The following is a 23,918-nucleotide window of genomic DNA, read 5'->3' as shown; positions in this document are numbered from 1 at the left end:
CAAATTCCTGGAACACTTCATGTCTCTTCATCTTGCCATCAACCGCTTCACCCTGCTTGCTGATGAGAGTCCCGAAGTCCCGACGTTGCGCAATAAATCTTACAGCGACTTCAAGCTTGATTGGACTGACTGGAAGAAAATTCGGCTTGTGTGTAATGTCCTCAAGGTAGCTATTCTTTTTTGTTTGTCTACTTGTTTACTTACTTATGTTTAATAGGAGCCCAGAACTGCGCAACAATCATTCTCTTCAGCCGCACACCCAATAGCCTCCCAAACCATACCTACACTGGAGTGTCTCGCCAATACGTGGCAGACAATGGCCAACAGCGCAGAATATTCGCTGATCACTGATGCAATTCAGAAAGGCCTCAAGAATGTGGGGAAGTACTATGAGAAAACTAACAACTCCAATATATACTTCGTCTGTCTGGGTGAGTACTTGTTTTTCTTTCTCCTGCAGTGTATTTCTAATGTAATTACAGTTCTTGACCCCAACTACAAGTTGGTGTATGTTGAAAGTCGTTGGAGTGCTGCAAAGGTCATGAGCGGGAGGGTTCGTCTTCAAGCCCTGGTAAGTTTTACTTCACTTAATATTCTGTCGGCTGATTGTTGTGTAGTTTAATAAATATTACGAAGCGCCTCCAATGTCGTGCACCATGGAACATGCTGCCATGCCAATGAAAGTGTTGCAGGGTGTTTGGTACAGCCAATCCTGGATGCATGATGCTGTCACAGCACGTCAAGCAGCAGACAATTGCACGTGTGACCCACTTCAAGAACTCTCATCATATCTCACTTCGCCATTGGAAGAGACAGATAATATTGTGGTGTGGTGGGGGGTACATTTTTCTTTGTATTATCACATTCTGAGCTCACTCTATTCATTAGCTACACTCACTTCAGTATCCAACACTATCTTGTATTGCGCGCAATTATCTACCAATTCAGGGCAGTGCGGTTCCCTCAGAACATGCTTTCTCTAGCGGGGGGTAGAGTTTAAAAGTCCAGTTGCAAGACCGAAAAAAGACCGCAACCAGACCTTGGCCTCAGGTCCAGAAAAGTCCGGTTGCAGTTGCCTAACTTTTGTGAAAAATGAAAGACCGGTCCATTGTGGGATATCTACCAATTCAGGGCAGTGCGGTTCCCTCAGAACATGCTTTCTCTAGCGGGGGGTAGAGTTTAAAAGTCCAGTTGCAAGACCGAAAAAAGACCGCAACCGGACCTTGGTTGCCAGTTGCCTCACGTCCAGAAAAGTCCGGTTGCAGTTGCCTAACTTTTGTGAAAAATGAAAGACCGGTCCATTGTGGGACCGGTTGCCTATATATGGGTAGTGCTCACTTAGATGATTCTATCGGTGGTCTGATCTTCAAAATTGGTTGAGATTTGGGAAAGTTACAAGCATTTTAAGAATGGCTCGTATAAATCTGTGGGGCGTGTTTTTAGGCTTGTTGGCACTGAACCAGGGATTGATTTCCAAGCTTAAAAACCTTTACCAGTGTGTTTGTAGACATCAAAAATGGTATGGAACATCAAATTTAGATAACTCTTGATGATTTATCATGCTCCAAGACTAGCACAAAGATCAGACATGTTAGAATGGCAAGTCAAAATCAGTCAAAATCACTGATTGGCTCATAACTTACCCAAACCTTGAGTGTTCGACAAGATATGAGTAGCTATAGTATCGCCTTGACTAGCAGCACATATTTCGTCAAGACACCTAAGCCTTATAACAACTTTTATTTTTCAAAGACAAGCCTGATAACGATTTTTTGCCAAGCTTATATCTTGCTTATATCTTACCCTATTGACAAGATAAGATTAGCTATAGTATCGCCTTGACTACCAGCACATATTTTGTCAAGAAACTTCAGTATAGTAATGACATTTCATATTTGACTCACATGCAGGGCGGAGTTTAGGAACCCTTTTTTATAATGCTCATATCCATATCTTGCTCATATCTTAACCATTTACTACAAAAATTAGACTGTTGGAATCGTGGGAAGGGGTACTACACTGAACCGGTTGCAGGACCGCAAAAGACCAAAAACATCGGTCTTTACGGGTCCAGTCCAGGTTTGCTGATATCGTGGGAATAAAAAGACCGGTCCTGGTCCGGTTGCCTCCAAATAAGGCAAAAGACCGGACTTGACTTTTAAACTCTAGCGGGGGGATCACATCAACACTTTGCCGCAATGCACTGGCCCCAGCTACATTCTCCACACTCCAATTATTGAAGGCAGTTTACCGCAATGGTCATGTTTCAGCAGCTACAGAGGCAGAAGAGTTTGCGGCTATGTTAGACTAGCTACTCAATGTGTAGACTAGCATTTAGTCAACATTTCTTTTGCGCTCACTATAGAAAAAAATTTGGTTCGGTTCGAATTCGGACCAGAAAAAAACCGGACTGGACCACAAAGAACGGTTCTCAATGGTCCGGTTCTAGGTTCGAAGATTTTGCAGAACTGGACCATGGTTTGGTTCTCGGTTCTTGTCTCTCAGTTCTTGTCCTGGACCCCCTGAACCAGACCAAACCGGACCACGGCAGCACTACTGCAAACAAAACACTGTCAATGAAAGGTCTGTAAGCTCCAGTACCATGACAATAATGCATCACACTCACCCATGGTAGATGAAAGAGGGACATTTGAAACCCGTTGTAGGAACTAGTTCCTGGTTAGGCTTACTTTACCCCTATCTACTTTGCTTATGTTGGCATTTGTACTGCTTACATAATCATGTTGGTCTTTACCCTTACTATTACCTGGAGTGACTTTGAATGCAGTTTCCTTATCCTCTCTCTTTCTCTGAGCTCTGAGCTTGGTTCAGAAACCCTTTAGGGTCTGACACTGTCCTACAAGACATAGCAGCTAGGCAGCAAGACCCAACACTTTCTGCACTTCAGCAGATTTGTTGTATACACACTGTCAAACTCTTCAAGAAGCGCAATGATGGACAGGATCCTTCCCCGCTCATGGAGACTGACTTCATGTCAGAAGAACTCTCGCAACTGGACACGGACAATGACATAAAGAAGAGCATGTGTTGCAGAGAGCTTGAAAAGGACGCATGATTGAATACTGCTGATATGAAAGATGGTGTTGCGATTTGGGAGATTATACAGCCTGCCTGCCAATCACAATAGTTTAACTCTGTCATGGACAAACTTGATCAGATATGGGCTGAGCAGCGGAAGAAAGCAGGCAACAAAGTGACTCACACCAGACGTATCAACCTCAACAACAAGAATACGGCACCCTCTCAATGACTAATCTTCCCTTTCATGCTCAACACAGACTGGTACAAGGCCTATGTTGACTATAACCTTGGCACAAATGTAGTCGTACTCAAGAAATATCCCATCAGATTTGGCCTAGTAGATGAGCCGAACAAGCTGGCTGATGACCCAAGAGCAAAAGCCACAGACACGATGGATGTGAATAGTGATGGCACTGACGGGGAAGATGAAACTGTGGAGGATGCATGACTCTAGATATTCATAGGCTCACCTTCGGATTTGTCTTGCTGCTGAATTATCGATCCTATACCACCTGTACATCCTGAACCATTGTGTATCAATTAAGTTTCCAGTTGATGTTGATTGCAGACATACTCGGCTCAACCCAATTGTTGCCCAAAATGGTTTCACTACATGATTTCTTGTCTGTGGATCCTCAATGTGACACATGATCTTCAAACGATATGCTTGCGATCAGATTGATTCAACAGGGATAAAGTGTGGGGGCCCGTCCTTCATGCTGTCCAGGAAGTGGTCAAATTTACAGAAGTAGATCTCTAATTCTGGACTTATATTAATCAGTGCAGAGGCAAAACATGACAAAAAACAGAAGTTACTATTGAATCTAGTGTCGAAATTCAAGGTCTTGAGCCTCTTCAAACCAATGAACCTCAAGCAGACAAAGATCCAGCACTATGCCAATTTGCCAGTGGGAAATGATGGTGTGAACCTGACCGATGTAACACTTCTGATTGATGTTGACTTAAACAATTGAGTTTGGTGCATGTGTCCGGGAATGGGAGGACATGACACAATGTCCATTGAGGATCACGTAGTCATGGAATTGTGCATGTGACTGAAGGAAATTTGGAGATGACAGTGCATACAATATGACACTTATGATGTTCGCATGTGGATGAGTTATCCGGTAGTAGCAAAGGAGATGTTTTTGCTGTTTAAGGTCCAGTGATGATGACGACCCAGGACTCAATGAAAAACAAGTGCCAGCTGGGTCAAAGAAGTAAGTCAGGGTAGCTTGGCAAGGTCAGGGAACATGTACCTTGCTGGGCAACATCATTGATTTCACTCGCAAGTGAAGCTACGGTTGCGCGAGTGTCACTATCAGTAGTTAGAATGGCTTTGACAGCATCATAGAGAAATAGATCTTCGGCTGATGGAGGCTCTGTGGATCCAGCATTCTGAGCAAGTAAGTTGGTCATCTTTTGGATGTCACGGTTGAGTGAAGAGTATGCATAAACAAAAACAAAAATGACATTATTATAGTTTGAAGTTCTGTGTCGCGAGTAAAAGCACAATAAATGAAATTTTAATCTCGCCGTCACCATGATTATTTGTTGGATAACTCTTGAGAACTTTGTTGAGGCGCTCAAAAAGAAATGTCCAGAAGCCGTAAACAGGACTGTAATCCTCTAGCTGTTCAAAGATGTGTGTCACCCAATGGTGAGAAGGTTTGTGTCATATATTGTACACTGAGCCCCTGAATCATATCCCATCTCTCCTGACAAACAATGTCCAGACCTCCGAAATGTAGCCAAGCTATACCTTCACCCTATCCCTACCCCTCAGCAGGATAACCCCGTGTCCCAGTTTTCACTAGACATACCCCTCAGCAGGATCCGCCCTGCTACCCCTAACCTGTCAACACAAAGTCCAGATCCCTGCAGCTAGTCTGCCCTACCATGTCATACATCATTGACCCTTCTTGTCTAGATGTTCCTCCACTACTTGACCCCTATGTGTCGGATCCTGAATGTCGGATCCACTCGGGTCCACTCAACCCCTAAAAATATTGGATCCTAAACATCAGATCCACTCAGATCCCCTTGACCCCTATTTGTCGGATCCCAGTCGTACATCGGATCCACTCGGGCCCACTGAACCCCTACAATGTCGGACCCACTCAGATCCACTTGGATCCACTTGACCCCTATACATCGGATCCTAAATGTCGGATCCACTCAACCCCTAAAACATTGGATCCCACTTGACCCTTATTTGTCGGACCCACTCGGGTCCACTGAACCTTTGGATCCACTTAACCCCTAAACATCGGATCCACTTCACAGTTCATCAGAATTAGGACTCGACCCACCAAAGGCGGAATTTGAAATGTGAGATGTGCTGGTGGCAGAGAATGGAATGTGTCGTCAGGTCCATCTGTATACCCTCATGGCTCTATTGTAATAATGACTACTTTAAATCAATTCACAGTATTCTGGGAGGCTGCCAGGAGTCGTGGCATTATCACCTCAGGCCCTGATATACCACCTCTCCAGCTTTCAGATCAGATGAAGAAATTTGCGGTGCCAACAAAGCTTAAACTTTCACCAGATGCACAAAAACTCATGGAACAGCACATCGACACTGTAGGCATTGACTGAGAACATTTTATCTGTACCGTTGAAAGCCAAGGTGAGTTATCACTTCGTAAATCAAATCAAAACTAACATGACTGCTAGATCTTGCTTTTCAGCTTCTTGACCGTCTTCATGTGCATATACCCACTCTATTGCACCGTGATGTTCAGTTGAAGCTAGCAATTTGTAACACGGATACGAAAGTCCTGAACTCAAAAGGCCCTCATGGAAAACTTCAGCCCAGTGTTTACTCCCGTGTTACTTGCCTCTTGCAATGCTCATGCGGGACTGATCACACTGCTGGGACTAATGGATCAAAGTTGCGAGAGATTCCATGGAAGGATGTGGGGTGTTTGGTTTGGGTCAAGGTTATTGCCACACATTTCACGTCAGGTAATGATATGAGTCAATTGAGACTCACATAGTTAACACATCAATATATGCAGACAGTTCTCTGGCCATCATTGAAGAGGTCTCGGGCATCTTTGATCACTCCTCGGCATGCGAAGCCGAGCTCGAGATGGACCACGACCCTCGTATTCCACTCCATCCAGAACTCTGAGAGTTTGCACTAGCTCTACTACACCTGAATACTCCTTTGACGCAGCTGCAGGAACATTGTTGTGGCTTTGCAAAACAGAAATGGGGTGATCTGGCTGGTGACACCCATGCACGTTATACGCTTATGAGTCATGATTCAACATCTCTTTACTGAACAATTGCGAGAGAGATTGGAATACCCCAATGATCAGCTGCAGAAGCAAATTTAGATTCATGGTTTCGTATGAATGACCCACACCCACCTGACCCTGCACTCTCCCATGCACTCATGTTTTCTCAGGCCCACATCGATGGAGTCACTGATTGATGCTGTTACGACTTGGATAGTTCTTGCGTAACCAATCCAATAAAGGAGTTCAACGTGTTACGACGTTCAGTTCAGACGTCTGAAGGGCTCTCCTTCTAGACGAAGTTCGAATATAGGCTAGCCTCTTTACAAGAGCTAGATTGGAATGTATCTTCCTCAGAAGATAATCAAGTATCAGAGAGAACCAAGTAGATTCAAGTTAGAGAAATACAAGTGTAACTATCACAGTATTTATAGTGAACAGGAAAAGCACGGACCAGGCCAACTATGGAAGTAAGGGAATCAAAGAAGAACATCATAGAACTATCTGGAATGTTCATGCAGTGCATGTTGATAAGCAGTCAGAGATAACAAGAATAGACAGAAGTATTTAGAACGTTCATGCGGAGCATGTTGATAAGCAGTCAAAGATAGCAGGAATAGATCAGAGAAGAATGATGATAGGAAAAATGATGGGGTCACCATAACAGATGCATCCTCATCTTTTCTACACCCAAACAACGAGCATTGGCATGGAAGTATGGCCACAATAATCAGGTCCTAATGGATGGCACTTTTGGTGTGTGCACTGCACGAGTGCTCATTTTCATCCTTCTCGTAATCGATGATAATCATATCGGCATTCCTGTTGCCTTCTTAATCTTCACTGCGCGAAAAGAAGCAAAAGCTGTCCATGCTGACTATGATCGGAAAATTCTTGAGGATGTACTGGACAAGTGGAAAGCAGCCATGGGCCTCAACAATGCTGGCGAACCATTCAACATTGCTGTTGGAAACACAGACAACGATATATGAAAACGATATGCTCTCACGAAGCACTGGCCATCAATTCACCTTATTCTATGTCTTTTCCACATGTGGCAATCTTGGCAAAATGGTCTCAACAGGTACCTAAAGCCTGCACCGAAAGGACCTGCACGCCAAGAGATTCGAGCTCGTCTTGGTCAACTTCTCATGCGACTGCTCAAGGAGATCACTGAATATGAAGAGGCTGTGCATGCATATAATGAGGAGTTGGCTTTTTTTCATGGACTCAGCAGGCAGAATGACGACGTATTGAGGAAAAAATCCAAAGCTGGCCTAGCCTTTCTGGCTATCTCTTTGATTACCTCAAGCTTTGTTCCTTTTGGCTGTCCTGGTCTCCAGGTGGTGTTCTCATTGCTGCCGAACGTCTTGGAGTTCCCATGCAAGAAGTCATCCGCACTAATAACCACCTTGAGTCCTTTAACTGCCACCTGAAGAAGACATTTTTCACTCACTATATGCACTCTGGACGACCCCCACATGTTGACTACTGGGTCCTCCTCATGATAACTTGTGTTGTACCTGATTTTCTGACAGCACAGGAAGACCAACAAAAACTCACAGATTACCACCGAAATATGTGTTGATTGTCAGATGAAAAGCCTGATATGGTACCCACAGAACCAGTAGACGAGATTCCCCCGCTCTTTGACACCAAAAAGATGCTCAATGACTTGGATAATGACAACAAGCTTGATGATGATGAGTCAGCACACGACGGCAGTGAACCTGATGCTCAACCAGGACTTGAAGCTCTCTACACTGGTGGTTTGCACATTTCCAATGATGGAAACAGCCTGACTACATGCACATTTCCCTGTACTTGCAACCACATCCCACGCACTCATTTCAATGCCGAGACTCCACCTGAAACCGAATTTCACGACTCAAACTCAACTCTTTCCTCAATGACGGTTTTGCACTCAACTCACAACAGCTGATGGGGGTATGTACTGTCATGTTCACCAATCTGCTCAAGCTCATGTGGATCTGTGTCTGTTCGGCTTTGATACATACCCCCCTCAAGATTCTAATGTCCCCCCTGTTGAATTCCGGAGACATGTCATGTCATACATGCAGTGTCCATCAACAATCAAAGTCAGCCTTTTGTGTTTATGCACCAATTCACTGTCAACAGTGTACATTGTGTTCCTTCCTTCCTTGTTATTGTTCATTCAGGCCAGGGACATAACATAATGATCTTGGACGGTGTTCTCAACAACTCATTCATATTGTGAATGGTTGTTTGTTTTGTGCAGCAACACCGGGATTTCAGAATATGTCACTGACCTACTGAAATATTTCAACTCTGTATTTATTGCTATTGGGGCCATCACAAAGTGTATATTGTTTGAGCAAATGTTGCATCACCCATTACCATCACACATTCACAGCTTGACATGAGCAACATGTTCATTGCCATTCTTCAGTACATTTACCATCTTTGTTGTGTGCAGAAGGTCATATTTGACACCTACAAATCTTACACTTTCAGGATTGAGAACTATTAGTGACGGTCCACAAATGTATTAGCACTATGTGACATATTGTTCATATTATACATAAAGCTTTGTAGCAGTTGCAACACTCCTACACTCTCATCCTCCACAAGTTCCTCATTGTCAAATTGTTCATCTGGCATGTCATCCACCAAGCTTTACCCTGCTTCTTGGGGCATAGATTCTGATGGGTTGGCCACACGACTGTGTTGAAGCTGCTGTTGGAGTTGACACTGGGACTGTTCACATTCTGTGTAAAATCGCTCTACATCTTGATAGTTCAGCAGGTCACAAGTTTTCAACAAGGGGAATAACTGTGCAATTGCATCCTATGATGGCACACATGTTGACAAGGGCAAAGTAGTCTGGAAAGAAGCAATCATGATTGTTGAGGAGTGGGGTGTGGCAATTGTGAATGCTGCAGCAAGGATGGCCCACTGTAACGCCATCAACAACTACCACAGAAAGCTTGCTGGTAGGACCACTGCGGTTATCACCATCATAGAGGATTGTGTATGTTGCACAGTGGTAGTGAAGTTCATCTTAGCCATACACACATATTTTGTGCCTGGATAGCATCAGTGAGGCAATCCTTATGCTTGCCACCATGGTGGATGATTAAAACTTCATTAGTGATTAATAGGTCTTCAATAAGGGAGAGTTGGATGATGGCACTCCACACATGGTTGCCCAACAGCTCAAACCCAAATGAGGATTTTTCAGAAGGTTTAGTACCTTTGGAGAGTGCAACATTGTATAGACGAGCACAGTTGAACATTGATGTCCTGTTTGAATCAGCTCAGGTGATCGACAGATCAGACTGACACAGCACTCACCAAGAAAGTAAGCACTGTGATCTCCACAGGTGCACAACATCTGTCTTGACAAATTGATGTTTTCCAACATGAATCATAGCATGAACTTTGTCAAAGTATGTACACATGCTTGTGCTGTGTGTCGGGTACTATATAATTAACCCAATAGGTGTGGTGAAAATTGACATGGCAGTCTGCATTTGCAGGCGCATCAATGCAAGTCTCGGAGTTACAATATGGTGAGCTTGTGATCACATTTGAGAGCAACTGAGTATGTTGCCATAGGACCTGCCCAATTAAAAAAATTCCAATGGAGTTGTTATCATGGCATGAGCTGGATGATCTTGACTTGGGGCCCTCTTGTACCCGCAATGCTTGAGTTACTATGCTTACTAGTGTGTTTGGCACACGATTGTAATCTCACATGATTCTATAACAAGGTCAGAGTGTGAACACCGGAATACATTGTGGATTTTGCAGGAACTCAAAGAGTGAGATATACGGTACATAATGAAGGTAAAAATGTATGATCATGTTGAGACAAGTTTGCTATTCTAACAGAGTTAAGTGATAGGATAAGATCTAATGCACACTGTACCGAACATTCCGACACTATCCTCACAGTCGTGCATTATGCATGATCCAGAGCTCACCTGGTCAGGCATTCATGTCCACATCCACCCAACCTCTTCCATCGACATCTGTCCCCTCCGGACACCCAACAGATACCCGAGCCCCTTCAGTGAATTCACCTGTATGAGACGGACAGCTGAGGGTGACAATGTACCAATACAGACGGGCCAGCCCATGTGGGCCCATGGCAATAATTGTACTGTGGTAGACGAGTGGGCCGGTACATACTATGTGCAATGCATGACGAGTGGGCCGGTACATACTATGTGCAATGCATGACGAGTGGGCCAGGGAGATGGGTGTGATGGGGATGAGTGGGCCAAGAGTACACAGTGCAATGGAGACGAGTGGGCCGGTATGCGAAGTACAATGGAAGACGGGTGGGCTGGGGGTACCGGGTGCAATGGAAGACGGGTGGGCTGGGGGAACTAGGTGCAATAGAAGACGGGTGGGCCGGTATGCAAAGTGTAATGGAAGATGGGTGGGCACAACCAGACCACAACCAGACCACAACCGGACCACAACCGGATAAAGAAAGACTGGACCTCAGTTGCCATTTGCCAGTTGCCTCAGGCAGGTTTAGGCTGGTCCAGTTTCAGTTGCCTAACTTTTGTGAAAAACGAAAGACTGGTCCAAGACCGGTTTCAACCAGTCCATTGTAGAACCGGTTGCCCATATATGGGTAGTACTCATCTAGATGATTCTATTGGTGGTCTCACCTTGAAAAATGGTCAAGATTTGGGAACAATATAAGCATTTTAAGAATAGCTCGTATAACTGTCAAAGACTAATTTTTCCGGTTGTTTGCAGTCCTACAACCGGTGGTACACTGGTTGCAACCGGGACCGGTCCTGTGGCAATGTAGTACTTCTTCCTACAATTCTAATGGTGGTCCATTTGTATTAAACAGTTAAGATTTGAGTGAGATATGAGCATTTTAAGAATGGCTTGTATAACTGGCAAAGACCAGTATTTCCGGTTGTACACTGGTTGTACACTGGTTGCAACCGGAACTGGTCCTGTGGCAGTGTAGTAACTCTTCCTATGATTCTAATGGTGGTCTAGTTGTATTAAACAGTTAAGATCTGAGTGAGATATGAGCATTTTAAGAATGGCTTGTATAACCGGCGCAGACCAATATTTCCGGTTGTTTGCAGTCCGGTTGTACACCAGTTGCAACCGGGACCGGTCCTGTGGCAGTGCAGTACTTCTTCTCAAGGGCTTACAAGACTAAAACTACTAAGTAGTAGTCTATTAACTCAATAGTTGAATACAATAGTCTATGCTCGATAGTCCTATTGATAGTTGTGTGCCTGAACTTCCTTCAAAAAATGTCATGAGACTATGGATAGACTACCATTGACAAGGGCTACAACTTTGATTTTCATCGAAAATATCCCACGGTCTACCCTAGTCATTCCTTATCATGGTCCTGAATCAAAATCCTAGTCCCTAATAACCAAAAACTCGAAATTTCATAAAGTCTTTCTTTACTATTTTGCTGTTGGTATTCTTAGTCTAACACTGATTGTAGTCCTAGTCTAACACTGATTGTAGTCCTAGTCAACGTGAGTGTATTGGTAGTCTTACTTTGTCAATTGGTTATCATATGATTGAGATACAAGCTACAGAAATCCGAAACATCAGTGATAATCAAACAGCAAATAGTAAAGAAAGACTATGAAATTCCGAGTTTTTGGTTATTAGGGACTAGGATTTTGATTAAGGACCACGATAAGGAATGACTAGGGGTAGACTGTGGGATATTTTCGATGGAAATCAAAGTTGTAGCCCTTGTCAAAGGTAGTCGATCCTAGTGAGTTATAAGCAAAATACTACAAAGTGGTGTGTTCAAGAAAGTTCAGGCACACAACTATTGATAAGACTATTGAGCATAGACTATCACATTCAACTATTGAGTTACTAGACTACTACTTAGTAGTTTTAGTCTTGTAAGCCCTGTCAACCTTGTGGCATGTTTGTGAGGCCTGTGGCAGAAATCCTAGTAGGCAGGGCGGGGTTTGGGAGGCCTTTTTTGTAATGCTCATATCTCGCTCATATCTTAACTGTTTAATACAAATGAACCACCATTAGAATCGTGAGAAGAGGTACTACACTGACACAGGACCAGTTCCGGTTGCAACCAGTGTACAACCAGTGTACAACCGGAAATACTGGTCTTTGCCAGTTATACAAGCCATTCTTAAAATGCTCATATCTCACTCAAATCTTAACTGTTTAATACAAATGGACCACCATTAGAATTGTAGGAAGAAGTACTACATTGCCACAGGACCGGTCCCGGTTGCAACCAGTGTACCACCGGTTGTAGGACTGCAAACAACCGGAAAAATTAGTCTTTGACAGTTATACGAGCTATTCTTAAAATGCTTATATTGTTCCCAAATCTCGACCATTTTTCAAGGTGAGACCACCAATAGAATCATCTAGATGAGTACTACCCATATATGGGCAACCGGTTCTACAATGGACTGGTTGAAACCGGTCTTGGACCCGTCTCCATTGCGCCCCATCATCTCGGCCCACTCGTCATCCATTGCACATAGTATGTACCGGCCCACTCGTCTATCATGGTACAATCACCAGCCTCGGCCCACTCGTCTATCATGGTACAATCACCGGCCTCGGCCCACATGGGCTGGCCCGTCTGTATTGGTACATTGTCACCCTCAGCTGTCCGTCTAATACGGGTATAAGTTACTGTACTATGTGGATACCCAACCCGTAACAGATACCATTGTTGCCCTTGGTCCCTGTCCATCCATGTCCATCCATCCCCATTGGTGCATTATTTGTCTCTTTTTGGTCACTCTGATCACCCACAGTCCGTATTACATGAACGTTCCCATGCATGAGGCCGCTTGCTGTCTTTTACATATTACTGCGCTACAAACTCGCCTGTGCTTACTGCCGCTTAAGAGGATTCTGAGTTCTTATGGATCAGGATAAATAGTTGTGCTGTTGTCTAACAATATCACTTCCTTTTACTCCTTTGGATTTAGTGTCTAAGTCCGTATGATCAAGTCCCCTTAGCTTTCCGCTCTGTAACAGATGTCAGTACGTACACTTGCGCTCCCACCTTATATACTTAAGTCAACTCTCTTCTGTCATAACAGATCCCTTCCGGTAGCTTGTTACATTGAGACCTTAAAACCTTGCCACCTCGACACCTTGGTAGTCACAGTTGTACAACTAGACATCTGTTCCGTCAGGTCTGTTCCTGTCCAAAAATACTCTTTCTTATACTGGATTCTTCTGCCCGCTTTTGTGCATTGCTGCATAGATCTTAAGCCCATAGGGTTGATTCCTTCGCATTTATTGCAAAGACTTCCTTCAGTAGCAATCCCCTTGGGATGAGCATTTATACTTGCACTCATACGGATTGGTAGTCTACACCAACAGGCTACACGGAATCACTTTCGCTCAGCGCTGTGGCTCTAAGTTAGATCTAAGTGAAGTGGTGACATGAGTGAGTCCAGACTAGAGTTTAAAAGTCCAGTTGGGTCCGGTCATTTGCCTTATTTGGAGGCAACCGGACCAGGACCGGTTGCCTGATTCCCACAATATCAGGCAACCTTGGACTGGACCTCAACAGACCGATATTTTCAGTCTCTTGCAGTCTTACAACCGGTTTTAGACTGGTTCCTGTCACAACTGGTCTAAAGCGGTCTAAAACCGGTTGTACAGCTTGGAAATCGACGAACTTGCTATGAAGTCTGTCGTCCCGATAGCGAATTTTATGTAATTGAACCTGTAACTCTGTCACATCTGGGAGTCGAAAGGTAAATGAACCAAAAATCTGTGACAACATATAACTGAGCTCTGCATTATCATTTTGTGGTGCCAGTTCATGCAAAATCAAGCAATTGAGCTTGAGAGCGGTGCCACAGTCTGTCCAGTGTAGGCACATCATTGACAATGGGTGCCGACATCAGCGATGAAAGCTTCATCCCATAATCTATGGTTTTGCTGTGTGCCCCAGCTGGTGCCATGTCCTGTTGTGCAGTAGAAAACAAAGATGCCATTCAACATGGTACTATTCTACTATGTGGGTATTTTTCGTGTATGAAAATGTTGCTTATCAGGTACAAACTCAGTGCAATTAGACTGACAGTGCAAAAAATATATTTTGTCCTCAAAATAGTTTAGCCAAAACTCGGTGGTGTGCTCCATGCTGTTGTGGGCAGTGAAACACATATCCGCAGTGGCGCCAAAGCGGGGGACAAGATGGACAGGCGCTCTCAGCTGAGAGACTGGAATGATGTCCCCCATCTGAGTGTCATTAGAGTGCTTCAATCTTTTTAGCACATGCAGCTGACTAGCTGGATCATGTTCGCTCAAGATATTGAATTGTTGGACGTAAGTGATGAACTGATCTGTCCATGACCATGGTGTGCCACGTTTGCCAATAGGCCATGATCTGGGCTACGGAGTGACCTGCGGAGCTCATTCTTTAGTATATAGTGAATATTGCAATGAGAAACAGATATAACGCACCTGAAAGACCACTGGTAGGCCATGACTGCTCTGCATTGGTCTGGATAATGACTGTGTCATAATGGCCTGAAGTCCAGAGGCCACTAGGTGGTGCATAGTTTAATGTCTGAGCTGGGCGAATATTGCAGGTCTGGTAAGTTGAACATGACGGCAGTTTCATCGACACTAATATTCCTAATGGAAGGATTGTATGCAAGATGGAGGGCAGTGCGGCCAACAATGAAAGAGCGTAGTGGGATGGGTTTCGATTCTGCTTCCTTGTGCTGTAGCATTTTGGCAATGGTGAAATAGTCTGTGACAGGACGTGGCTGACCAGGTTGTTGAGTCTTGGACAGAGAATCCACGGGGACGATGTCTGCGTCCGCATCAATGTAAGTGTCCTCATCTTCGTGTTCCTCTCGGACAACCTCCAGATCCTCGACGCTCAGCTTGTGGTCCAAAAGATTGGTGGCAAGATCAAACCTATTGCATTTATCAGCATGGTCAAGAAAACAACATATTTGTGGATTGTAGTTATTGTTGTTGGTCGATCTTGCAGGGTATTTGACCTCTGTGATGTGGGCATGTTTGGGCTGTACAATTGAGAACCGAAGATCTAATTCGGAATCTCCTACAGTGCTGGTAATCCATTGGATGTCATGGTTGTAAAACTGCTTGTGAAGGTGGTGCAGTGATTCAGGTGTGAAGAAATGGGATGGTTTGGCTAGTGGCCAGTCACTCCAGAATGGTTTCTCAACACCATTCAGGGGGAACTTCTGCGCTTCACGGAAGAATGCCTCGAGGTTATGTGGGTCAGCATGTGAGTGCACAATGTCCAGCTGTGCAAGAGTTGTTGATTTGGTCCTGGGTTTGTGTCAAAAGGCATCCCCAAACTGCTTGTACATGGCCATAGTCACTGGAGACGTCTTTCCACCAACGCATGCGAGCATCATTGCTTCCGGGGTATCGGCGATGTAACTAGCAAGTGGAGTGAAGCAATAGTGACTGTGTCTGATTGGATCTGACATCATAATGCCCAGCTGAGCAGCCGACTTCAGTGGTTCTAGTACAACATCCAAGCACTGGTGAACAAGCCGATCCTGCAACACACCCTTCATCTGTTTCTTCCTATGAACGAATTTTGGCACCGGAAGCAAGGCCGTGAGGAGGAAAGTGTTCGATGATGATTTCAATCGTGTATTCATGTGAATATTGGCGAGGCTGATAAGCAACAGATGGGCAACACGATTGCCTGTCAATGCAGTGATACATGTCTTGTCTGAGGATAGCATGATGCCAAGGAGAGTTGCATCACGAGGTAGCTCCGACTTCAAGAATACATGAGGTGATGACTTCGAGGGGGGCGTAATACGAACCTGCATGTCCCAAGCATGTTCTCCTGTCATCCACTCAGTATATACCCCAGACAGCTTCTGTGCTGTGGTATACACTGTGCAAGGGGTGAGGTCTATACAGTCGTGAAATAACGGATGCACTCGAGCGGATCCCTCCAGTAGAGAACAACATCAGGAAAAACTGTTTGACTATATAGAGGGGCCATCCTCTGTATAGTCCGGCGTATCGTTGAAGGCCAAGTAAGTTGATTGCCATTTAGCACGAGGAGGGATGCTGTCTATGGTTTGATGGAGTCCCCTGATATTGTAATATGCAAGTCCTAAATGCTCTCTAACCTTTTTGCACAATATCAGCCAAGATATAGATAGGAAATATATGAATTGACGTACACCTGGTATAGCAAACAACCTGTCAAATGCTTTGTGTCCTATTCCCTCTTGCACAGCCCAACACCCCACCTGCCAGTCCAGATGTGATGCAAAGGGGTAGAATAAATTACCATCTTCATCATCAGAAAGGTCTGATTCTGCCTCTTCTCCATCACCTAATCCAAAATGTCTCTGCCATTTAGCATGCACTGTCTCCTCCATTTGTATGACCGTCCCAGTAGTAGGATGAGTCTCTGTGACACGTGCATCTTCCTCCTCTGCTAAAGTGGATCCATGCGTAGATGGACCAGCTACGGGCTCTCCCTGCTCCTGGTCTATGTCCATTATGTTCTGGTTATCGTAGTGCATTTCATGAACTAGAAATAATGTAAGAACTTAACAAGAAAGCACCACTATCCCATCTGGTAGTCCCTCCATTTCAAAGGCATGTGTACCTTCATCATCCGCCCTATCCCGCTCTCTTTCCTTCCCTAGCTTATACCATTTACAACTTGCAGATTGCGTAGATGAGAATTCAGTCCTTGTGTAGTACCAAATGTGCGAATGCAGCCTGGAGCAGAGAATTTATAAGATGTTGAAGCCTCAGCAATAACACGCATACTGAGCACCATTGGATGAAAAACAAGAGGATGCAGAAAGAGTCTTAGGAGGAGTGTCTATGCAAGCGTCTACTGCAATGAAAGTGTCAAAATGTTGTGCCAAAAATACAATTGCAATATGTATAGCATGTTACGTATGATAATGGGTTGTCCTGTGAAATCATAAGAATAAAGTCTGATAAAGTCTGACCATGCTTCAAGCAAATCATGGACCTAAATGCCCATTCCTTCCGAAGGTCCTTCAGCACCACAGGTGCGGCCATTACATTAATGTGATCTGGCTTGCATTCTTGGACTAGGGGACAGGGCATGTGAGCAAAGAGATTGAGATCGGCATCTTGACGATCCTTGTGGTAGAACAAATTCATTCGCAAGGCAGGGAGCATCTGTGGCCCTTTGGCAAATCTGCCACCACTGACCACCCTGGCCCATTCGTTGGTCATCTGTTGAGGCTGGCAGAGATTGGCTAGTGTATGATCAGTACAGAGCTTGAACAGTGCAGTGTTGATGACATCGAGCATGTGGGAATGGCTTGGTGCGCTTTCAACAAAGAGGATCGTCCTCATCTCCTTCAACATTGTCCTGACAGGCTCATTTGCCCAGTCGTGACCCAACACTCCGTCCACCATAGTGAACCCTGCATCAGTAGCCAGATAGTGTTGTTTTTCTACAGCTTCATGCCAGATCTCCTTCTCTATGGTGTTCTCAAGCCAACAATGGACCCACATCTCCCCTCCGCTGACTGCATTGGGGTGTGGAACTTTCTTCAATCTGTACGGTGCATCAAACATGAATGCAAGAGTGAGGAGCACATAATAGTAACCTTCCAGATCATGTGCAATTTCATGTTGAATGGTATTTTGGCCTGGTTTTTGTGCGAACATCATCTGGATGGCCATCCAAGCTTGATGATGCGATGAGCAGGAGGGCAAAGACAATAATTATGCGCAGCTTTGAGGTTGGACAGTGCCTTCTTATTGTGCGAGTATTGGTGGAGGAGGGGATTTTTGTTGCAATGGGAGCTGAAATCTTCAGTTTGAATATCACATTAGACTCTGCTCAGATTCCCGGTAAAGACTACCTCCGGTTCTAACTTCGGGTAGTTCACCTTGGCCAACTCTACTCTAGGCTCTGCCTAGTGTAGTCCTACATTGTTACCTACATCCCTGGCCCATATCTAGCCAGATCCTGTAAACCTCGGCCGGCCAGACATTATATTAACCCTAGGAAATTTAAGGGCAACACGGGAAACTAGTTCCCTACAATGGTCTTAACACACTAGCAGATTCGTGATGGCTCTATTCATGGGGACCAAAGCATTCTGCGAGGTTCCAATACTGCAATTGAACACAAGCCCAAGTCTCTTCAACTCCGGGCAATAACGCAAGACAGCAGAAAGTCCTGCGAGAGACACCCTGGGAGGAGCTGTCCAGTAACGCTTGGTGCCTAGCATGAGTGTGTCGAGATTTGTAGGTGATCACAGGTGATGACAGAGGATGCAAGAAGTTCGATGGCAAGGGAGTGGTCATCCTGTCATGTATGTAGACTCCAATGTACCTTGCAGTACCGGCATAAAGCCCTCTAAAGCGCTTGGCGGCCTGTTCTCCTTCTGTGATATATCTTTGAGCCACATCACAAGCTTCGGATACTCTTCACCAGCCTGGGAGTAGGGATTGTTGGGAAGGTCGAAACCTGAGAAGGACATGAAGGAATCACTTTCTTCCGAGTCTGGCTCAAAGTCTAGCTCAGACCGCGACATGCCATGCAGTGGATCCAAATGGAAGCGCCAGCCAGTGCTGGCAGTGCTGACTGGGCTACCCATGGACAAGTCTTGCCAGAATTCAGGCAAAGTCTATTTTCAAGGTGAGTAGTCACATAGGAAATGAGCTGCGCCGATGACCAACAATGAGTGCTATGGTATAAATGTAGAATTTAAAACATACGCACCCCTCCATAGCTTGAGAACAGAACCTTGTGGAATTGATTCAGCTTCATCTCCAGGGAGAGTGGATGTAGTGGGTGACTAAGGAGACGAGGTTTTTAATGTGATCGAAGACATAGTCTTGGGACAACAGCTCCGTCTGCTTGGCCACCGAACCTTTGGCCATAGGGGTGTGTTCTACGTCCCGTGATGTTTTTTCATTCGCCTCTAGTACCCTGTACCACTGTATTAGACCCTCCTCAGGAGGATTCCTATTAGGGCATCTACCTGATCTATGGTGGGATGGTCAGTAGCTGTGGTTCCGAGCGTATACTACTTACTAGCATTGAAGACTGTAACGATCCACAGTCTGTGATACACAAGGACTTCTCTATGTAGCAGCCATTCCTGATAACACAGTTGACAATCCTCTACGCGGATTCTTCCCCCTCATGAGCCTTAACAGGTGTTCTTTCACAATCACCGCAGCAGTTCTATGGAGGGAATTACGATCTGCAGCCCCCCTCCTCCATCTAATCCCTGACCAAGCAGTTGAAAAGCAATTTCAACACAGGAAATGGTACTATGTACATCTGATTTCCCTCTAACTACATCCAATGTTTACATCACCTTCAGAGATTCATCTGCAGCCCTTTAGAATCCAAACTCCAACACCTATGCTTATACACTCCCCCTCATTAAGGCAATTTCTGCCTTTGACCACAGTCTCAACAATAGCACTGCACTTGCCTTTGGTGCCATCATGCAGGGCCTGACTGGTCCACTTCTTCTAAACCTACAGCGGCTCAAGGTCGTACATCCAAACAACCATCTTTGAGCTCACAACTTACTCTGGACTCTAGGTACTGTATACCTTTACTCAACACTTCAATACATTGGCAACTTACTCTGGACTCTAGTGTAAACCGCATGGAACCGCCCTGCGGGTTGTATACTGGTGCACGTGTACAGCATGTCACCAGGCAGGATCGTCATGATTTCTCCATGCCAATTCTCTAGGACACTGTCATGGAGTCGCGCCCCCATCAGAGTCATGTTGGGCATTGGTCGAGAAGGCGGGCCATCGGAGCAGAGCCTATAAACGTACTGTGAAGTTGTCCGGGTGGACTGTTTCATCAATGGGATTATCGACAGTGGATTGGTTCCATCCATTGACCACGCCGTTGTCAAGAGTGCTGAGGGTAGAACAATTAGCGTTGTCAGGTGTTAGTATTTGGTTACCCACCTCAGAAACAAAGGGAGACCGCTTTGTGAATATGGGACGTCGAGGATACATTGGATCTTGTTAGGGTCATGTATATTGTTCATGCATTGGCTAAGGGTAGTGTGCTGGTGAGGATATGTGAAATCCTTCGACCGTTGTTCGGTGTTGGTACAGAATCATAACAAGTAAGAAGATTAAAGATTTGATAAGACTTACTATGTACCACCACACGCATTATGTCTGACATGCCACAATCTTCAAGGTAATCTAGATTGAGGGTTGTGAGGCTGGGTGTGCTGACTTGCCGTATTATGACAGCTTTATTGTTCCAAAGGGCTGTGGAAATCTTGTCGCATAGCTCTCGATTTTTGTACCACCAGTCGCTATAGCATATGTGGACGACATGGTTTGACGTTTCAGGGAGGGACTCTGGAAGGGACGCGAAGAGGGAGACTGCATTGGCATCTTCTTGACATATATTGATATTGTCCTTCATGATGCATGGAAGGATGGTAGTGGATCCATCTGACCATTGAACAGTCTCCGACATTTCATGAACTTGTTTGCCAATTATTGGTGTGGCAAGATCGCAGGACTCAAGGTCGGTAAGTGTAGACAAGGCAGGCAAGGGGGGTGTTTGGGGGTGTGAATGGGAGGGGGAGTGGATCAGGGAGTGTGGTATTTCGGTCATAACTTCGATGTTGCACAGTACACAGGAGACTGTAGTGGTCTCTTGGTCCAATAGGACAGGATCTATGGGCATGGTTGCTTGAGCAGTACAGAGGGCAATTCAGCGAGGGGTACGTCGGTCGTGTTGGAGGGACCGGCAGGACCAGACAACATTTCAGTTGTTGAAGTGTGCCAACATTTTGGAGGACAATTGCCTCTGGTGCTGTCAGGTGCAGCTTGCAGGTTCCTCTCCAGCACTTCTCTCTTGCATTTGTTGGCAGTATTGCGCTCCTTGAGCTCAAGGGCCCTGGCCAGATCGAGCTTCTCGTTTACGGAGATAGAGATGTATAACAATTAGTCAAGGAGGGAGACTGACATGTGACATACCTAGTGGATGCTGAGGCAAAATCACTACAATGTCAACAATGCTCTCAGCACCTGGTCTAGCTTGGTGCAATTGACTAAGGCACCTGGGTGAAACTGATTTCCAACATATAAGATATCTCCTGCAGGGGTACATCCTATGACCCCTAAGAATTCACAAATGACGTTGGAGATGTCACAGCTTGGCAAGGTCTCTGTGTTGTCCACAGTGTGTGAACTGCTTCCAATTGCACGATACTGCCTTCCTTTCCTTGCCATAATGCAAAGACTAAGGAGCCATCTATTGTAGAGTGCTAGTAAAGTTGCATGTGTCAGCATGAAGGTAAGACATGAAATGTAGGGCCATACAAATATGCTTGGAATGAATTGGAAGGGCAATGTCCATTCGACGCAGGGTGTCCAACACAGAAGTGAGGGTATGGAATCCTCGGTCAACTGTTCCACCGGTGTGTATCTTCTTCGCGTTTTCTATGTGTCTCTGAGAGTATTGTACCTGCAGATATCCTTCTTACCTCCCGTCACCAATGCAAAACAAGTATGGTGTATTTGCAGAGGACTTTGTGACTACCTTCCAAGTTGAGCTATATGAGGCAGGCATGGTTGAACACATCAATGTACCATGCAAGTTCGGTGAGGTGCATGCAGGATCAAACGTGTCGGCAAACAAGATCATGATGAGAGATTGGTTGACTCACTGAGGGTATGTACAGACTGTCTTCCCCAAATGATTCCTCAATGCATCCCAGATTTGCATGTTGTATATGTAAACATGTTCAATGAACCGATTCAGCACCAACACGACCACCGAATCCATTTTTGTCACAACTCTCAAATTGTCTTGACCAATGAAGTTGTTGATGAACTGTGTTTATAAGTCCTCCACTAATGCCCAATGTAACTGATTCACTTCACCTCATTGACCGGCAGTGATTCAGGGTTGAACTCGCTGGCAGACACAACATTCACTTTCTTGAAGTGCTTGTTGTCTTCATCAGTCCTAACAGCTACAGACTTCAAGCATTAAAGGAACACCTTGACACCCCGAGTATACACATACATGTCCGCTGGCATTGGCTGACACCCTAAAGTAGGACAGGATCTGAACTCAAATCCAAACACCTGATCTCCCGCAATGGCCTTGCCAATTTGACGGCATTCCAAGACATGCCTGTTATCAATTATGCTGGTGAACACAACCACTGCAGTAGTGTAGTCTAAAAAGTTGAAGGACAAGGACACCATGTTGCAAACTGCTGAGCAAACATTGGTCTGTCCAAAGACACTGGTCTCTGCAATGAAAGTATGGATGGTGTTGGATATCATGAATGGCAAGGTGCCAGATCCTCCAAATGCCAGAACAAAGTCAATGACATTGCTGGAGCAAGGGCGACATATTTAAAGCAGAAGTACGCACTTCTGCACCAATGCCTTTACAGCCTCGAAGAGGTGTTTCATGTTAGCAGGGCTGCAGCTCACCATGAATAGTCCCCTCCATACACCTCTGGCATTGAGAGAGAGGTTGCACCAAGGCGCATAGCCCCTCACAGTGCTCATCACAGTGTTGTCACCCCTGGCAGCAAGAGAAGACCCTTTCAGGATTTTGGTGATGGTGGTGCTGGTGCCACCAGTGTGTCCACTGGTCTTCTGCAACATGTTAGTGTATTTGTCGGAATAGGTGTCAACAATGATGAAGGAAGAACTCTACCCCAGGCGCAAGCTTCCTGGACTCAGACACATGGGCGCCTCCATGCATATGTAATGTAGCTGCAAATAACTACAGAATGTATATGTTATATATTTGACATGGGAAGTACAGCTATGTTGATGCCACTTACATTTTATTTGAATAATTGAAAGTGGTGCCAAACAGAAGGGACACAGGAAATCAGATTTTCCAACCTCCACAGTCTTGAGATATATGCACCCACTGCTGTGGGGAAGACAAGACATTGCTCGCAAATGACGGCTCCGCACTGCACACAATTGTGTCTTTGAACAGGAGATACTTATTCACAACAAAAGTGACAGAAGGTGCCAATCTCCACAGCTGGGACTTGGGGTCACTCTTCAAGGCTCTTGGCTTTGGAGTCAAACCCTTTACTGGGTGTGGAGGGTAAGTATTGAGTTCATATGGTTGGCTGCATACTGATCTTTCATCAGGATTCAATGTTCATCAAGACATGCCAACATAAATACTCCATACATTGTTATTGGGAGTGGTAAAGTATTGTTGGGGTCAGACGGTTAATCTTCTTGAGAAGGTAAAACTTTTGGATCTTTTTCAGACACATCTTGACTCAATTGCAAAGGACAGACTCAATGCTCTGTGTCTAAATGCCAATTACATTTGCCACTATAAGGGCAGTCTCATTGGAAAACACTCCAAAAGCTTGATGATGATCAATATCCGACAAGTGTATTCAGTGTATGTACTGTGTAGGAGAATCAATGTCTTGTTCCATAAAATTTACTCTGCCTGTAGAGTTCAATTTGTGCTGTTTGCAGTGCAGTTTTTATCATCATGTTGTACTTTGCATTATCAGGAGCACTGTCAGTATCAATGTTTATAGTTACAATAAGCCCTTGAAGTTTTTCCTTTGTAATGTGGTAAATATTCTGGTGCTAACCTTACAATGATCA

At 44.9% G+C, this 23,918-nt stretch overlaps 7 protein-coding genes across 7 annotated transcripts; 2 read left to right on the top strand and 5 right to left on the bottom strand.

The window, feature by feature from the left end:
- Positions 1-5,448: 5,448 nt before the first annotated feature.
- On the top strand, positions 5,449-6,264 carry DEU56DRAFT_924695 (uncharacterized protein; the record flags this gene model as incomplete). Its single annotated transcript, XM_041358561.1, has 4 exons — positions 5,449-5,565; positions 5,633-5,674; positions 5,736-6,012; positions 6,066-6,264. 4 exons carry the CDS (start codon positions 5,449-5,451, stop codon positions 6,179-6,181), a joined length of 552 nt encoding a protein of 183 aa, XP_041212405.1. The 3' UTR covers positions 6,182-6,264.
- A 1,248-nt stretch (positions 6,265-7,512) lies between these two features.
- Positions 7,513-8,353, bottom strand: DEU56DRAFT_752881 (uncharacterized protein; the record flags this gene model as incomplete). Its single annotated transcript, XM_041349665.1, has 5 exons — positions 7,513-7,722; positions 7,747-7,813; positions 7,907-7,983; positions 8,224-8,244; positions 8,309-8,353. 5 exons carry the CDS (start codon positions 8,351-8,353, stop codon positions 7,513-7,515), a joined length of 420 nt encoding a protein of 139 aa, XP_041212404.1.
- A 4,418-nt stretch (positions 8,354-12,771) lies between these two features.
- On the bottom strand, positions 12,772-13,112 carry DEU56DRAFT_752879 (uncharacterized protein; the record flags this gene model as incomplete). Its single annotated transcript, XM_041349664.1, has 2 exons — positions 12,772-12,940; positions 12,961-13,112. 2 exons carry the CDS (start codon positions 13,110-13,112, stop codon positions 12,772-12,774), a joined length of 321 nt encoding a protein of 106 aa, XP_041212403.1.
- A 2,498-nt stretch (positions 13,113-15,610) lies between these two features.
- Positions 15,611-16,117, bottom strand: DEU56DRAFT_729632 (uncharacterized protein; the record flags this gene model as incomplete). Its single annotated transcript, XM_041348108.1, has 1 exon — positions 15,611-16,117. The coding sequence occupies one exon, from the start codon at positions 16,115-16,117 to the stop codon at positions 15,611-15,613; it is 507 nt and encodes a 168-aa protein (XP_041212402.1).
- A 183-nt stretch (positions 16,118-16,300) lies between these two features.
- DEU56DRAFT_704831 (uncharacterized protein) lies at positions 16,301-17,705 on the bottom strand (the record flags this gene model as incomplete). Its single annotated transcript, XM_041347380.1, has 3 exons — positions 16,301-16,426; positions 16,481-16,786; positions 17,592-17,705. Coding segments are annotated over 3 exons (546 nt in total), but the record flags the coding sequence as incomplete, so codon positions are not given.
- Positions 17,706-22,181: 4,476 nt separating this feature from the next.
- DEU56DRAFT_752877 (uncharacterized protein) lies at positions 22,182-22,931 on the bottom strand (the record flags this gene model as incomplete). The annotated part of the gene is made up of 4 exons (XM_041349663.1): positions 22,182-22,282; positions 22,336-22,360; positions 22,398-22,653; positions 22,693-22,931. 4 exons carry the CDS (start codon positions 22,929-22,931, stop codon positions 22,182-22,184), a joined length of 621 nt encoding a protein of 206 aa, XP_041212400.1.
- Positions 22,932-23,470: 539 nt separating this feature from the next.
- On the top strand, positions 23,471-23,704 carry DEU56DRAFT_705213 (uncharacterized protein; the record flags this gene model as incomplete). Its single annotated transcript, XM_041347389.1, has 1 exon — positions 23,471-23,704. A coding segment is annotated over one exon (234 nt), but the record flags the coding sequence as incomplete, so codon positions are not given.
- Between the last annotated feature and the right edge of the window lie 214 nt (positions 23,705-23,918).

This window comes from Suillus clintonianus (assembly GCF_016758775.1).
Source record: "Suillus clintonianus strain FC179 chromosome Unknown DEU56scaffold_11, whole genome shotgun sequence".
In the NCBI taxonomy this organism is placed as follows: Eukaryota; Fungi; Basidiomycota; class Agaricomycetes; order Boletales; family Suillaceae; genus Suillus; species Suillus clintonianus.
Note: the sequence above shows the minus strand (reverse complement) of the source record. Positions and strands in the feature narration are given on the sequence as shown.